At 32.8% G+C, this 18,280-nt stretch overlaps 1 protein-coding gene across 1 annotated transcript; it reads left to right on the top strand.

The window, feature by feature from the left end:
- The first annotated feature begins 492 nt into the window (after positions 1-492).
- Positions 493-17,879, top strand: LOC123659559 (adenylate cyclase type 2-like). The gene is given in 21 exon segments (XM_045594800.1): positions 493-658; positions 1,202-1,350; positions 1,927-2,124; positions 2,712-2,858; positions 3,153-3,318; positions 5,840-6,042; positions 8,043-8,192; positions 9,225-9,343; positions 10,036-10,180; positions 10,547-10,683; positions 12,076-12,225; positions 13,246-13,390; positions 13,499-13,576; positions 14,082-14,218; positions 14,389-14,559; positions 14,981-15,296; positions 15,377-15,740; positions 15,822-16,000; positions 16,123-16,390; positions 16,916-17,040; positions 17,265-17,879. Coding segments are annotated over 21 exon segments (3,963 nt in total). The 3' UTR covers positions 17,715-17,879.
- Positions 17,880-18,280: the final 401 nt, after the last annotated feature.

Raw genomic sequence — 18,280 nt, 5'->3', positions numbered from 1 at the left:
TCCTTTAAGTAGGTTGATAGTCCGCTCTTAATGTTAACTTTACACAACCTGAAGAATTCTGAAAAGATCGAAACAGATGGAAATCTGAAGTTGCAAGATCGGATACATAGTGTGTGCAGTACTACTTTCCAGTCAATTTCTCTCAATTTGTGTTGAGTGGCTAGAGAGAAATGTGATCTGGCGTTGTAGTGATGAAAGACCACACCGTTCCTGTTGATCAGTTCTGACCGCTTTTTCTTGCTTAAGTCTCAGCAAATGTCGCGGGTTCGATTCCCACACATGACAATCATTTGTAATGGCCATTCAGATGTTTGTCGTGGTCTGGGCGTTTGTGCTTCTGTTTTGTTTGTATTTTCGGACCCCCGACACAGGAGATAACTCTGGGTTACATATCAAGGGCACTAGAGGGTGCTACATATACTATAAAAACATGAAAGAAATAAAAACGAGGTTAATCAAGATGCAGCAAGGAAATAGGAAGACAAAACTGAGATGTTGGCAATGAAAGAGGATATAAAAACAACCATTATAAATAATTTAAAGGAAAAATGTTCATATTTAGAGACAAAACAGGATCTGTTTGAAACTAAACTTCAACAACAAAATACAGCAAAAAAGAACTTCGACAGATATTTGCGACGCCGCAAAAATCGAATTGGTTTGGTGTAGAGGAAGTAGAGGAACAGGAAAAGTCATACGATGACTTAGAAAAGATCGTTATAGAATTGATAAGTGAATACTTTAACCTCCAGTATAATAATTGCAGTATAGAAGATATCAGAAGGTTGGAAAAAAAAGAAAGACGTGATTAGACCCATAAAAAATACTTTCACTACAATGGTTTTAAAAACAAATATCTTGAGAAATAAGTAACTCCTGAAAAATACGCCATACTACTTCAAAGAGGACTACCCATTAGAATATCCTGAATAAGCGTAAAGAGTTACAAGTTCAATTAAAAAAGAAAAAAAAAATGGGCATAAGGCCTACATAAGATATGACAAACTAATTGTAGTAAAGAATAAAGATCATCAAGGCCTTCATAGACAACCAAATAAAAGATACCTATCTGACTCTCCGGAAATAATATATATAAAAAAACAAATCGCAAAATCAAAACGAAAAAGAACAAAGCATTAAATATTTTATTAATCAGAAGCCAAATCAAGTTTATAATCGACCGAATGCGGCATCATTGAAGATGCAGCTCACCTTATGGTGGAATGTGTCAGAAATGAAGATATTAGAAATGATATGCTGCAAATAACTCAAAATTTTATAGAGCTTGAAGGCTGTAATTCAATTTTGGCTTATCGTCTCTCAGAACCGGCTAAGCTATTGTACAAGATTGTAAACATTGGTATGCGACGACGACATTATTAATTTACTTTAATTTCATTTTCACATGTAATTGTTTAATTTCATTTCATTTTATTGATTGTTTTTGTTTTATATTGAAATGCATTGAAATTGTGTTGCTAAGATTTAATTTCATTTAATTGAATATTTTCACTTAATTTAATAAGATCTAATTATTTTTTTAAATGTATGTATTTTAGTTTGATTTAATTTCAACTAATATTGTGTTATAATTCTTATTTTTACTTGCATAAAAAAAGAAAGCAGTTTCTAGGTTTTGTGAAATCAAAAAAAAAAAGTAGTTTTGTTAAATTATAATATATTATGCGTCATAAATCGTCATATATTTGCGTCTTAAATTTGCAAGAAATAAAAGGCTAGAAAAGTTTTATTTTATTTATACATTTTTAAAAGAAAAATGTGTTGAGGAGCAATTGCTACAGAAGGAGCTCTAATCCTTCTCCATTATAGGAGAATAACCGGCTATGACACTTTACTAACTGAATCAGTATAGACCGTGTCATACATTCCCTTTACAATGTCGCACATTTACTTTTTTTAAAGTAGACGTTACTTTTATAGGATGATGATGCACTGTCGCGGACAACGGGCTCTGTTGTACTTCAAGTAGGAGCCTTGGAATTACTAGCTCGGTATTCTATGAATTCTGGCAGAGCAACCAGCGTGCTGTCATCTCTCCATGAGTTCAGGACTCAAGAGGCTGAGCAGAGTGGTGGGAAACAGTGGAACTGGAAGTATTTGAGGGTAACTGAAACATTTAGATATTATATACTAATATAGAAAAAAATCGTGTATTGCAGAAAATAAACTTGTTGGTATAATTGTCATAATTATATTTATATTACTACGAGTATTACATATTCAATGTATTGTCTACATTGAAGTTTGTAATTCTTACAATTATTAAAATATTGAATTTTGTGTCGATATTACTCTTGTCGTTTATTCGCTTAATACCGGAACAGTACAAAGATGGTCACGCCATCTCTCGAATGGTCAATACCTATTATTTACTGATTAGTCAGTCACTATCTTTGTTATCTGTTTTGAAGGATAGTTACACAATAAAGACTGTTATCATTTAAATGTGAGCTTCTAATAATCTTATAAGTTTGTATTGTTCTTACTGTGTGTAATTATTGTGCGGCTAGCGTCGCTGCTCGATAAGTGGCGTATAAGTGATTAGTGTTATATAGTATTCAATGTAGTTAAAAGTGTGTATTGTGAATGAACTATAGATTTAAAGCGAGAAATAAATCTTTCGTTGAATGTTCTCAGTCGTGTTCTACAGTATAATGTAATTAAATCAAAAGCTTACATTATTGTTTCAGGATCAATTTTATCAAAAAGATCTCGAAGGGTTATATCGAAAATATGACGACAAATTGAGAGAAATACTGATATTTATTTATGTATTACTTTTAACATTGTTTTCAACAATTCACCTCGTTGTAGTATTAGCTACTACTCAGGAACAGGTGAGCTATAGTTACTAGCAGTAACATTCATGAGTCCTTATTACTTTCAAGTATTTTTTGTAATGCGTAATTGTCAAAAATTTTAACATTTATTTTAAGACTCGACCTGTGAGATTATTTTTCATTTATAGTAATTATTCTGGATTACTCCAAAAGATTTTTTTTTTCATCACAAAACAATCTAAGCGATGTTGTAGATCCTGAGCGCATTCTTATTACATGTAAGTATCTTAAGTGTTCTCGTATTAATTTAAGGAAAGTATTTGTGTATTAATTCTAAACTTTATATTTCAGCAAATACAATGGATATCAACTTATTTATCACTGGGAATGTATTTCTTAAGAATTGTTATGCCAATAATATCATTCATTAAATGTTTATACGTCCCTCTTAAGAAGAAATGGTTTTGGATTCCAATTTTAATCACGTTTTTTCTAACAGCTGATCTTGTTATATCAGGTAAATGATTTGTTTTTTGGGGTTCTTTGTGACTTGTGTTGGGTGGTGTGTTAAGGTTTGTCTACCACCATATAATATATCGCCGCAAATATAATATTTTTTGCTTTAAAGTATTACAGAACGTTTTACAAGTAGTTAACGATTTTATTATCACTTTCCTCTATCCTAAATAATACATCCTACAAATAAAAAATAAACGTGGATACATCCACGAGATACGTTTTTTGTAAAATTTTCCTTTAGTTTGTTTTACTTAAACATTTTTATGCAAGTTACTTTCATCACACATTAATTGCTTATGGAATGTGTTAAATTTAAATTTAATTTAACCTTGGCCTCTTTCCCCATCTAGGAGAAGAATCAGAGCTTAATCCACCACGCTACTCCAATGCGGGTTGGCGGATATATTCCCTACTATGAGTAACGATCGCTATCAGGTGTACATAATTACAACCGGGACCGACGGCTTAACGTGCTCTCCAAGGCACGGTGGGGAGACCCACAAGGACTGCACAAACACTCAGACCACGGCAAACACCTGTATGTCCAATACAAATGTTTGTCATGTGCGAATCGAACCCGCAACCGCCAGCGCAACAGGTACAATCCATGGCTGTAACCGTTGCGCCAACGCGGCATCATTTAGGTTATTTAGTAGATTAATTAATATTTAATTTTATTATACAATTTGTTTCTCAATTTGCGACCGTTTTTATGTACATTTTTTACTATGAATGTCGTCATTCAACCATACTTATTTAATTATTAAATTTCTATTTGTGTTTATCCGACACTTACGATGTTCCTTTATCAAAACTTAACAAACCTGTTTTACAATCTCATTATCGTCATTCCATCCTTAAGTAGTAGTACTAGTGTGCATGACCAATTCCTTTGTTATTTGGTATCCAATGGTCTTCTGGCAATTCAGATTTAAAGCTAAATACAACACAGTTACTGAGCTCATAAAGGCTTTGGAGGATATTAGATTTACGATGGGGAATCTAAATCTTACGATTATTATATTGTTAGACTAAGTTTTAACTATATTTTATAATTAATTCTGTGGAGTTTAAATTTCATTACGTACATATTTCAAGATTTTGAAGCATTTCTTTGACAACGCTCACAGTGGTTTGGGTGAACGTCACTCAAATCGGAGCACTTTTAAGTGTGTGTGATTCCTCAAGGTTTTTTCTATATTTTTTGGGTTCCGTACCTCCAAAGGAAAAAATGGAACCCTTATAGGAACACTTTGCTGTCCGCCTGTCTGTTAAGACCCTTTTTTTAGGATCGCATAAAGGTATCTAGTTGAAATTTATATCAAATACTCAAGTCTACTGTCTTTTGAAGCTGTGAAAAAATCAAATATCTAAGCCAACATAATCAAAAGATACAGCTTATTATGCGGCAAAGTTTCGACACTCGTAAGGGAATCAAAACCTACAGGGTACTTACTTCCCATGATCTCAGAATCTTAAAATTTGGTACAAAGCAACGTCTTTTAGGACAAATAAAGGGAAAATTGCAAAAAAAACATAATTATTTAGTTTCATCGTATAATAAAAATATTTTTAATTATTTTGTTTGTACGGAACCCTCGGTGCGCGAGTCCGACTCGCACTTGACCGGTTTTTTTATATCCATTATCGTAAAACTAAATGTTAATTTTAATATAACAAATAAAGGACGAAAAAATTATTACAACCTTAACATTATTTTTTAACCGACTTCCAAAAAAGGAGGAGGTTCTCAATTCGACTGTATTTTTTTTTTTTTTTTTTTTTTTTTTTTATGTATGTTACATCAGAACTTTTGACCAGGTAGACCGATTTCGACAAATTTTGTTTTAATCGAAAGGTGGTGTGTGCCAATTGGTCCCATTTAAATTTATTTGAGATCTAACAACTACTTTTCGAGTTATATCTAATAATGCGTTTTTACTTGACGCTTTTTTCGTCGACCTACGTTGTATTTTACCGCATAACTTTCTACTGGATTTACCGATTTTGATAATTCTTTTTTTGTATGAAAGGAGATATCCCTAGTTTAGTACCGTGATAAGGAAACCAGGATCTGATGATGGGATCCCAGAGAAATCAAGGGAAACTCTCGAAAATCCGTAATAACTTTTTACTGGGTGTACCGATTTTGATAATTTTTAATTTAATCGAAAGCTGATGTTTATCATGTGGTCACATATAAATTTTATCGAGATCTGATAACTACTTTTAGAGTAATCTTTGATAACGCGTAGTTGCTTGACTATTTTTTCGTCGATCTACGTTGTATTACTTGTCGATGAATTGAAGTCGGTTTTTTTTTCGTTTGCGAGCAAACACAATTATCTTAATTAACGTTATTAATGGAACAACATAATGTCACTCTTCTATTACTTGCTATTGTGTACCTAGTAGTGTCGAAATTAATTATTTTTGTATGTTAGCTAAAAAGCCACTATAGTCAAAAGCACTGTTTTTATATCGCTGAACTAACCATTGCGTTATATTTTGTTTTTTAGATGTAACCGTTGCGATATACAGCTCATTCGAGGGAGCAGCTTTAAGGCCAGCATACTCGACGATGGCATTACTCTCGGTATATATATTTTTACCGATGAGAAACAATTATCTAGCGATAATCTTGGGTGTTCTTGTCAGCATTGTTTACGTGTTTGTTTTATCTTTTGTTACTTATTATGACGACCCAAACATTGAGATAGAGGTAAGAAAATGTTTTGTTACTTTTTCAAATAGTGGATAAGTAAAACGAGATTACAATTATTTCAAATATTAACAAAATATCACGTATCATCACTTCACTTTACCTTTTGCAAATACTTTTATGCTTTATTGTGTACCTATAGAGATATACCCAATCGTATAATACTAGTGTGTTGGTATTTGTCAGAATTAAAGTACAAGTCTTCTCGTCTAGTTGTTTTGTAGGCAACATTTAAATCATATGCGTGATGTTCAGCGACATACATTTTTTTTACTGCATAATATAATTAGTACCTGGGTGACCGAGCTTATCTCGGTATTTTTAGTAAATCGTGTTTTTTGGAAATCATATTTAAATACGAATTACATATTGATAAAATATGAATAAAATTTTCCGATTTTACCTACATAATAATAAAAAATATGAACTTGTTATTTAAATAAAAAATCATGAGTGTAATTATAAAAAAAAGGAAAAAAAACATAATAAGAATAAGACAATGGTGATTTGAACCGTGAGCTTCTCGGACGACACCGATCGACCGATTTCCCCTGAGCTCATCATTACAGCCTATACAGTCCACTGCTGGACATAGGCCTCCACAATTTTACGCCAAAAATAACGTGAACTCATGTGTTTTGCCCATAGTCACCACGCTGGGCAGGCGGGTTGGTGACCGCAGTACTGGCTTTGTCGCACCGAAGACGCTGCTGCCCGTCTTCGGCCTGTGTATTTTAAAGCCAGCGGTTAGATGGTTATCCCGCCACCGGTCGGCTTTTTAAGTTCCAAGGTGGTAGCGGAACTGTGTTATCCCTTAGTCGCCTCTTACGACACCCACGGGAAGAGAGAGGTGGCTATATTCTTTAGTACCGTAGCCACAACAGTACGTCCCCTGAGCTATTACAACTTTATTGACGAATGTGAAATTTACCTTTGTATTCTAACGTTACGACATTTTTTTTGCCTAAAAACAGGGATAAAACGACATTTTCTAGAAATCCGCTGCATACTAAATGTCATGAAAATCGTTGGAGCCGTTTCTGAGTTTCAGATTATATCTATATATATAGAAGAATTGCTCGTTTAATAGTATTAAATATGTTCGTTTTGGAACAATACGTGTCAGTTATAATTCAATAAAAAGAAAAAGTTATTTATAATTTTCGAAATATGTAAATGCATCAAACGTGCCGGGATATTCCAAATAAACCTTTGTTTTATGTAATTCTTTTATAAATAAATATGCGTTTGAAAAATATAAATAGTTGAAGTCTAACTAACAAGCTACTTAGCATGTTTTATTTCAATCCATCAATTCTTTCAAATTATCAATGATATTTTTTTTAAATTGACATGCCAAACCCAGAGCGATAGTTGTATACAACAACCGCTCTGGTTTAGTGGTGAAAGTAGTCGCCTAAAACACCGAAGGTTTACGGGTTCGATTCCCGCTCGGGATAGATATTTGTATTTGTACAAATATTTCTTTCTGGTTTTGATATCTGTCCATATGGGTCTCCTAACCGTGCCTCGAAGAGCTCGTCGAGGTGTCGGTCCAGGTTTTTATCATAAATACCTGATAGCGATCGTTACTCATAGTAGGGAACGTATCCACCAATCTGCGGTGAAGCAGCGAGGCGAATTAGAAATCTATATGGAAAAAGAAGCCTACGCCCAGCAATGGGATGTTACAGGCTGAATGCAAAATCATAATTTTTGTATCTATTCTAAATTATCAAAAGCTATTCGACAACAACAATTTGTGTCGATAAATATTATTACAAGCAAAAAGTCCCTTTACTAATGGAATTTGTTTATCACTTTATCAGCTATTGATACAGTTATTGACTCATTATTTTCTATATATAAAAATATATATAGAAAACAATGAGTCGTAAACTTACTATATATTTTATTGACGTATTTGACTATATATTTTATTTTTCGAGTGACATTATCTAAACGTTGAGATTATCGTCTATAATTATTTTAAATTTCAGGTTGCATGTGAGGTTATCTATCTAATTGGCGTTAATCTCATGGGTATATATTTTCGACTGATGAATGAGATAGTCACGCGACGTTCGTTTTTAGACAGACGGGCCTGCATTGAAAGTACTTTGAGGCTTAAATTCGTTAAAGATCAAGAGGTAAGTAAGTCTTGCATATTACATTATTTTTTTTTTTTCAAATACTCCAGTTACATCAGAATCATCAAAAATTGTTACCGTATTACAAGAAAAATTGGTCGTTATCATTGATTGTTAGATTATTACAATTATTTATAAGCTATATTGTCAATAAGTAGGTTTGACGTATTAAATTTACATTTTTTTTCGAAACATTAATTAATCTAAAATATGGCTTATGATTCTTTTTTTAATCGAAAGCTGGCGGTTATAATTGGTCCTATTTACATTTAATTGAGTCCTGGTAAGTAGTTTTTGAGTATTCCCTAATAACATCTGTTTAATTTATTTTGTTTTCTCGACTACCCACACTCTTGAAAATTTCTATGGTAATTTTACAACATAATTGTGTTTGCAGGCAAACGAAGAAAAACCGACTTCAATTATATCGACAAGTAATACAACGTAGGTAGACAAAAAAAAAGTCAAGTAAATACGCATTATCAAGGATTACTCTAGAAGTTGTAATCAGATCTAAATGAAATTTAAATATGACCACATGATAAACATCGACTTTTGATTAAATTAAAAATTATCAAAATCGGTACACCCAGAAAAAAAGTTATGCGGATTTTCGAGAGTTTCCCTTGATTTCTCTGGGATCCCATCATCAGATCCTGGTTTCCTTATCATGGTACCAAACTAGAGATATCTCCTTTCCAACAAAAAAGAATTATCGAAATCGGTCCATAAACGACGGAGTTATCCCCGAACATACATTAAAAAAAACATATATACGATCGAATTGAGTAACCTCCTTCTTTTTTTGAAGTCGGTTAAAAAGCGTAAGAAGTATATTAGCAAAGCAGTTTTGTAATCTCCAAATCAGATGTTGCAATCTTACAAAACATTTGACACTTTTTGTGTAGAAAAACTACAAAACATTGTACTAATATGACTAAGCAATAAAAAAAATAGTAATTACACTATACATCTTTGTACTCGTAGTAATGTTCTATTTATTTTTTACTAATAAATAATAAAATGTTTCAGGAACGTCTCATGCTGAGTATTCTGCCTGAACATATCGTATCCCGAGTGAGACAAGATATAAGGAATATGTTTCTAGACATCCGATCGCAGAGCCAAAGTCACAACATGAAATCTTTCAGGTAATGCAAATTTTTATATAACAGCGCTCATAAAACTTAGAATTCGCGTTTCGCTGACGATATAGTCATCTTTGCGGAAACGTTGGAGGAGCTAGGCCAAATCCTGGGTGGTCTAAATTAGTCCACCCGGTGAGTCAGTCTCGGTATGATTTTAGACAACGAAAGTTATGTTTAACAACCAAGTCATCGAGACCGGTCTCGGTCAAAGGTACCTTTCTCGAAGTTTTTCAGGATTGTGTCTATCTAGACCAACTTCGAGAAGGAGGCCGAGACCCAGACTCAGGCAGGAATCGAACCCACAAGCCTCGGAACAGGAAAGATACAAACATATTAGTATGAATCTACGCATAATGGACAAGTAAATTGGAAGGATAGATGAATGAATGGACGTCAGTTGTAACTTGTACGCTCAAACTGCGGAACCTTTATAAGGTTATCAAAAAACTCTTTATCTCCAAAATCCTAACAGTACTTAGCTAATACAAATTGTTTATATATGAGACGCTACGGCGTGACGTGGGGTCCAGAGCTTCTTTCAAATATCGTGATATGGTAGCTTTACTCATTTATCTAATTAATCCTCTGTAGGATAAGCTTAATGTGTGATTTGAAAAAGGTGCGTGCAATTTAAATCCCTGGGATGTTGTTTATATATTAAAATAATGTAAAATATTTATGTATTGTTTTTTTAGTCAGCTGTACGTAGAAGAACATGACAATGTCAGCATATTGTACGCAGATGTCGTAAACTACACAAAAATATCTACAACTTTATCCCCAATGAGGATGGTGGAACTGCTAAACGAACTTTTTGGGAGGTTCGACGAGGCTTCGGAGGTAACTGATGTCAAAATAATATTAGATTTACAAACCAACAAAACATTGACCACGAAATAAGTATTAATAAATAAACCCTTCACATTCAACCGCTCACACAAGATTTTACTGTTGTTTCCCCGAAACAAAAATACATAAGTACAAACATCCAGACCACGGCCTAAATCTGTATGATCTATAGTCCACACAAATGTTTGGCATGTACAATTGTAACAAATACAAAAATAAAAAATACTTAGAACAAAATTATGAGACCACAATGTTTCGTTTATTATTTTTCTGAAATTATTAAATGTCTGAAAATCTATTATGGAATTACGTGGAAAACAGCTGTTACTTATTATATATAATATCTAAAAATTTCAGGAACACGACGTACTGCGGATAAAATTTTTAGGAGACTGTTACTATTGTGTGAGCGGAATCCCAAAACCAACGGAACTGCATGCGAAAAACTGCGTTGATCTTGGACTAGAAATGATTCATATAATAAAAGACGTAAGGTATGTACCTAGCTACTTATATGCACACGGTCAATTTTCTAAAATTAAGATAATTTTTTTTATAAATACTAATATAATTCATTGTACAATTAAAAACGTTTATAAAAGATTACTGAAAAATAAAACATGTATCAAAAAAATATTGATTTGTAACGATTTTATACTCTAAAATATACTTACAATTTAAAATATATTCATTTTCATTATAAATTATAGTGTAGTCACTCTTAATAATAGTTTGATTACCCATAATTCTAACCTTTTTGGTTCTTATTAAAAATCTAAGTACGTGTAATATTCGTACATATTATATGAGCTTTAACTGAACGCAGTAATCTGTCTGGCAACTAGCCAACTCTTCTCAAACCAAGTCTTCATCTTAAGTAACGTCTTCTTGAAGCCTAAATGTTAAATATATTACATGTATTTCAGCTATTACATTCCCTGTATTAAAGTTTCCAGTTTATTTATTTTAATATGTTTGAGCAAGTAAAAATGTTGATACAATGGTTTGTATTTACGCTTCAGCCTGTAATATCCCACTACTGGGCATGGGCCTCTTTCACCATGTAGGAGAAGGATCAGAGCTTAATCCACCACGCTGCTTCAATGCGGGTTGGCGGATATATTCCCTACTATGAGTAACGATCGCTATCAGGTGTACATGATAACAACCGGGACCGACGGCTTAACGTGCTCTCCAAGGCACGGTGGGGAGACCCACAAGGACTGCACCCAGACCGCGGCAAACACCTGTATGGCCAATACAAATGTTTGTCATGTGCGGGGATCGAACCCGCAACCGCCAGCGCAACGAGTACAATCCATGGCTGCAACCGTTGCGCCAACGCGGCGTCATTGTTTGTATTTAATTAGTTCATAATTTGTTATCAGCTGGACTACTTATAACATCGCGTTAGCTTCTAACTTCCACTCTTGGACAGAAACTATTTCTTCTATTAAAGATAATTGTAGCTTGATCAATCACCCTCCGTTGTAAAATGGTGGATAAACATGTATCTGCATTTCTCTCGGGACATGCATAAAGTGAATTATGCTTTTTTTTAAATAAATAATAACTTGGATACTAAGCAACACTAGACCTGAGTTGAATCCTCCTTATGTATTTCTTTGTATTTTCTCCGGAAGTAGCGCTTTAATAACGTAGCTTCATAAATTAAGGCTAGTGTCATAGAAATTAGGATTATCATACTATATAATATTATTATATAATATATACCTATTATAAATATGTATTAAAACAAAATCAAAAAAAAATTAAAAGAACTCAAATTTTTATCCCATTTTATAACCATCATTACCCATATAGCACTTAATTTGAATATAATGTGGATAAAAATTGGAAGCACTAAAAATAATATATCTTTCCAGAGAAAAGCGCTCCTTGAATATTGATATGAGAATTGGTGTGCACTCGGGGAAAATCTTAAGCGGTTTGATCGGCATTCGAAAATGGCAATTCGATATCTGGTCTAAGGACGTCACTATAGCGAATAAAATGGAATCGACGGGAAAAGCTGGGTAAGATTTTAAATTATTCACTTAAATCATATATAATAATAGATTTTTAGGACTTAAAACTGTACTTTTAGTTGGTTTCGTCCGTGTCGTTTCAATTGTTTACCAAATTACTACTTCACTTTCCAAAGTCGTAATAAAAAGTTTTGATTGCCTACAATATTTTTTATTAACTGCATATATAAACCAAATAAATAAAAAAATAAACTCCGCAGTAAGTTCTTAGTTTTCCCTGGAAAAAAAAAACAAGTTAAAGCTTCACATTTATTACCACTAACTCTATTGTGAGATACACGCGACCTATGTATAATGTAAACACACGGTAATTATAAGCAAAACTTAAATTTCTAAACTCTATACAAACATAAATAGACAATGTTAATGTTTAGTAGAAAACTTTCTTAAAACTTAATTAATATATATCGTGCTAAGAAAACGATACAACAAAGTGAATCTAGAATATAATAATATTTCAACTACGTACCAACTACGGTCACGTAATTGTTTTGGCCCACAATATATCCTGGCGCACATGTACAAAGACTGAATTGCTTGTCATTAAAACAATAGTTCTGCAGTTTCATGCAGACAGACCGACATGGGACAGAGAGATTGATTATCTGCATGCAACAAAACGTTGAACGTTGGAACTTGATTTGTTGGAAGGCTGCAGCGTAATTGAATAAATGAATTCGATACAATTTAGGATATATCTACTAGTACCTTTACTGCGGCACTCCACTTTTATTAATCGTGAAAAACGAACGGCATTCATAATGGCTGTAGTGAATTTGATTTCAAACATTCTATTTGCTTTTAACGTAATCATTCAAATGAATGTTAAAATTTATTCATCAATGGTGGGAATATACGGATAACTTTCTTTTTATGAACTTTGCTCAATAATACAAAAAATGTTGTGATTGAAAAAAGGCCTCAAGAGATTATAACAAATGGTGGGATGTTTTAATGAAATATCTGAGAAAATGTATAAATGAAAATTGTAATAAAGCATTGTTTCAGCAAAGTGCACGTAACAAAGCAGACCCTGGAGCTGTTGTTGGACTACGCTAGAGAATATATCATTGAACCGAACTTTGCGTCTCAAAGCGACCCATTTGTAATTAAGAATAAACTAGAAACATTTCTGCTTTCGAGACCACCGAAGGTATATTAATATGCCGCAATCATTTTAATAATACCGATAAAATAAAGTGGCTTCGTCAATTTAAAATAATTTATGGACAATATTTAAATTTTCAATTCGTTTTCATAGCCTCCAGCGGACTATAAGCCGTTCCGAAGGGCTTCCGTTGGCTTCAACAAGATAATTACAACGCGCTCACGCGGTAGAGTAAGTAGTCATTGCTCTAAACCATTTTATCGAAAAAACAATACCGAATTCTTTTTATACTAATTTTGTTCGAAGTAACCTGCTTTCCACACAATGTTTTTCAATATTTACTGTCTTTGTTCAATCTTACAGTTACTTATCTACAAGACCTTTTCTTCTTTTTTCTATTATATACTTAAAATAATAAAAGAAATTTCTTAAATGTTATGTTTCAATAAACATCACTATCTACTCGTACATTTTATATTGAATCGTTTTAAAATTCAATATTCATCATATTTTTCATGTTTACAATATTCATACTATGAACTACTGTACTTTATATTTTTATATTATTTCCTACAATTTCATTTAAAAATAAACTTCGTAACTAAAAAATAATGGAAAATAAACATAACATACTCACATTAATTTTGAGACACGTTCCAGTTTAAACGTTTTAAACACATAAATTATAAAATTTTACACTCAAAGCAATTTATTATATTATTTTTCTTTTTAGTAGCGATCGGAAAATAGAAATTCATCAACGTTTCGTAGAACGACAGCTTTCATGGATGAAAATCTAGTGGAGTACCAACAGATGCTTAAAGCGGCAGACGCTCAAATGGCCAAAGAAATCGAAAATATGACTAATGGAAAGTACGTACGTTAAATATAGTCAAAGAAAATATATAAAAAGATATATCGTAATTTAGAACAAATGTTATGATTCAAACATTACAGTTTTTACGTATCTTCAACATAAATTATTTATAATCTAAGTTCGTATAATTTTAAGGCATTTAAATATAAATTTAAGTTTATTTTAGAGAGAATCTAAAGCATGAATCAAGATTGAACAGAATAACTTTAATGTTCAAAAATTTGCAACTAGAAAAAACATTCCTAGTTCAACCGGATCCACTATTCAAATATTATACAACGTGCTGCCTCGTAGTATTGATCTTAATCTCTATTATCAATGGACTTACAACAAAGCGGTAAGTTTATTGTATGTAAAAAAACATTGGTTCCATGTTCGATGAATATGATAGAGTTTACTCATTTGAATAAGTCCAAGTAACTATTTAACAAACCTTTTTTTATATAACTAAGTCGGCAAACAAGCGTATAGTTGACCTGATAGTAAGCGCTCACTGCGCCTGCAATATCAGAAATGTTGCTACCGTGTTGCCGACTCTGCAACCAATGCCTCCTCTTCTCCTCTGGTCACCTTACTCACTACAGAAACATAACACTGCTACAAAGCAGCATTATTAAGCTGTGATCGATATGTAAGGTCGAGCTACTAGATACTTCATTAGTCGAGCTGCTGCTGAGTGCCTTACCTACGTTTATTTTCAAAATTTACTTATTGGGTCAAAAATCTATCAGTTTTTCTTTTAATAATCTTATTTTCAGGTTTTACGAACTCACATGGTACGCAAAAGTATTGTACTCGCTTTTAGTGATTGTATTAATATTAATACAGCCAATAAGTTGGTTCCAATTCGTGTGGTCAAAACATAAAGGTATCGACGAACCAAAAAATCGATGGTTGCGCCGTATTTACGACCTTTCTGTGACACTCATTAAATCAGCAAATATAAGAACAGCAGTGTACCTTATCATAAGTCTGGGTCTTGCAACTACTTCAATGATAAACGTTATTGCTTGCTCTAATTTTGAAGCAGCACCTTTAAGATTTACTGCTCTGGCAGACTGTGCGTCGTCATGGGTAATCATCTATCCTTACTATTATTTATTTTATGTAAAGGATTTTTATTTAAATTAACGTGATTTATTTTATAATTTCAGCATGTAACACAATGCTGGAGTTTGGCGTTACTTTTGAACTTTTTATTCAGTAGAGTATTTTTCATTTTCAAATGGATTGTCGCCGGTGGAATGACCATTTTCTACCTGTGGTTTGTTTGGGAAGTTAAATCTTCACTTTTCTGTGTAGATCACACTTGGAATGTGGGTTTGGATTCGCGAATATCTCATACATTATCAGTTGTTTTTATAACTATTACATTATACTGGATTGACAGAACCACAGAATATAGGAATCGTTTAGATCACTTGTGGCAAATACAATTGTCTGAGGAACAGGAAGAGGCGCAGACAATGTTGAAAGTAAACAATATGCTTCTAGAAAATATTTTACCTGCTCATGTAGGTTGGTATTCATTTTACTAAATAATTTCTGAACACAAGTTCAAGGTAATTCCGTTTAATACAAAATTATTTACTCTTACAGTTCAAGTGTATTTGGATTTGAACAGATCTTTAGACGAATTGTATTACGAGAAATATGATAATGTGGCAGTTATGTTCGCTTCTCTGACAGACTACAAATTAGGCCTCGAAAGCGACGCCGAATTGAGCGATAAATTCGTTCTTAGTATATTGGACGAGGTCATATCTGACTTTGATCGGGTAACATTAAAAGAGTTTCTTCCTATATTAATTATGAATAAAATATATGTATAATATGAATTTATATATAATATAACTTCTTAAATAAATAATATATTAAGTTCATTCATTAAAATTTTCAGCTTCTCCTTACCGGTACCTCGACACACAAAATAGAAAAAATTAAAATGGCTGGTTGGACGTATATGGCAGCTTGTGGGTTAGACCCTAGTCGACGTGACTCATTTGACTCTACTTCTCACACTTCAGTTTTCGATAGAGCAAAAAATACCCCGTACAACCAAGCTATCGTAGTAACGATGGTAGAATTCGCTGCCGCAATGATGATGCAGTTGCAAACATTTAATCGTGGTTCTTTTCAAAGTTTCGAAGGACTAAACCTACGAATAGGTAGGTTTTCTTAATAGCTTGCCCAGATTCGATAAAAAAGGACTTTCTTCTTACATTTCTACATACGGACTATTCTTAAAGCAAATAATATAACAGCTACAAACACAAGTTGTACGCTTCATTACAGCCTATACAGTCCAATACTGGACATAGGCCTCCACAAGTTTACGCCAAAAATAACGTGAACTCATGTGTTTTGCCCATAGTCACCACGCTGGGCAGGCGGGTTGGTGACCGCAGTACTGGCTTTGTCGCACCAAAGACGCTGCTGCCCGTCTTCGGCCTGTGTATTTCAAAGCCAGCAGTTGGATGGTTATCCCGCCATCGGTCGGCTTCTTAAGTTCCAAGATGGTTGTGGCACCTTGTTATCCCTTAGTCGCCTCTTACGACACCCACGGGAAGAGAGGGGGTGGCTAAATTCTTTAGTGCCGTAGCCACACAGCACAGTTGTACGCTTATCGACAAATTTAATTCAAATTATATAGAATCACCTAATAATATTTTTATAATACGATATGTTTCTAGGTATATCTAACGGCGAAGTTGCGGCAGGTGTTGTTGGATCACTTAAGCCTCTTTATGATATTTGGGGCAATGCTGTCAATATGGCATCACGAATGGATTCTACTGGGGAAACGGGTAGAATACAAGTTAGAACAACTTTTAATATTCATTTAAATTTTTTTATAAATACCTCTTTTAACTTTAATGAATGGATACCCTTATGCTCTATAGTAATTTGTATAGTGTTAATTATTTAAAAAACATATTATAATAATGTTCTTAAATTACTTGAAAGTTTTTAGTTTTTTCACTTATATTATAGTCAATTTACACTTTTCGATGCTAATTTAAATATATTTTTTTTTTGTAGGTGACTGAAAATACTGCATTAATTTTAGACGAATGTGGAATTTTAACAAGTTACAGAGGAGAAACGTTCGTAAAAGGCAGAGGCTATGTTAAAACATATTTCGTACCATTAGATGACAATTTTAATTTAGTGAAAAAACAAACCAGCTCAGAATATTTTAGATCGGATGTAGGGCAATATTACATTGCTAGAAATACAATGCTTAGTGATACTTCTGCAGAGACAATTTCTGATACTATATCAAGGAATTCTAATTACGATGTAAGAAATAGGTCGACTGATAATAATATTATGTATCAATATGATGACGGTAATTATTATGAAAGCTTTAACAGACTACAACGATCTATTAGTTACGTAGACAGTATTGACAATGTTATTAGTATACCACCAATAGATGATCTAAGTGATTCTTCCTCTGAACCTGAAGTTATTGAAACTCGTTGTTAATGTATTATTTCATGATTGTTATTTTCGAATGTTTATAAAATAAGTATTTATGAATTAATTTATATTTATAAGTAAGGTTGTGTGTGACAATGTAGGTTTTTTTTTCGTTAAGAAATGTTAATAGATGTAAAGTCAAAATATAATAAAATTTAGTTTTAGTAAGAATTATTTGTTTTAATTTTGTGATGATCAATCTCAAATACCTATGATTAAAAGTGTATTTAAATATAAATTACGCAGATACCATAATGTCACTTTCTTTTTTGCTTATTTCTAAATAAAAATTTACACTGTATGGATACTACTGATTCCGCAGTCAAATTGTTTAAACAGTTTTGCGTAAATTTATTGTATCCGTTATGATTTAAAACATTTGCTGGTGTTTACTAGTAAATTAATAAAAATAGGAATATTAAATACGATAAAATGTTTCTATCGGGTCTAGAAAATGCACAAAATTTTTCTCTCATATAGAAATGTACTCTGCAACAACAAAAGATGGTAAGGAATTGGAGCGTTACAATTGTTATAACAACGATTCAACAAGACCAGGTAATTAAAAAAAA

The sequence above is a fragment of the Melitaea cinxia genome, chromosome 1, assembly GCF_905220565.1.
Source record: "Melitaea cinxia chromosome 1, ilMelCinx1.1, whole genome shotgun sequence".
Classification (NCBI taxonomy): domain Eukaryota; kingdom Metazoa; phylum Arthropoda; class Insecta; order Lepidoptera; family Nymphalidae; genus Melitaea; species Melitaea cinxia.
Note: the sequence above shows the minus strand (reverse complement) of the source record. Positions and strands in the feature narration are given on the sequence as shown.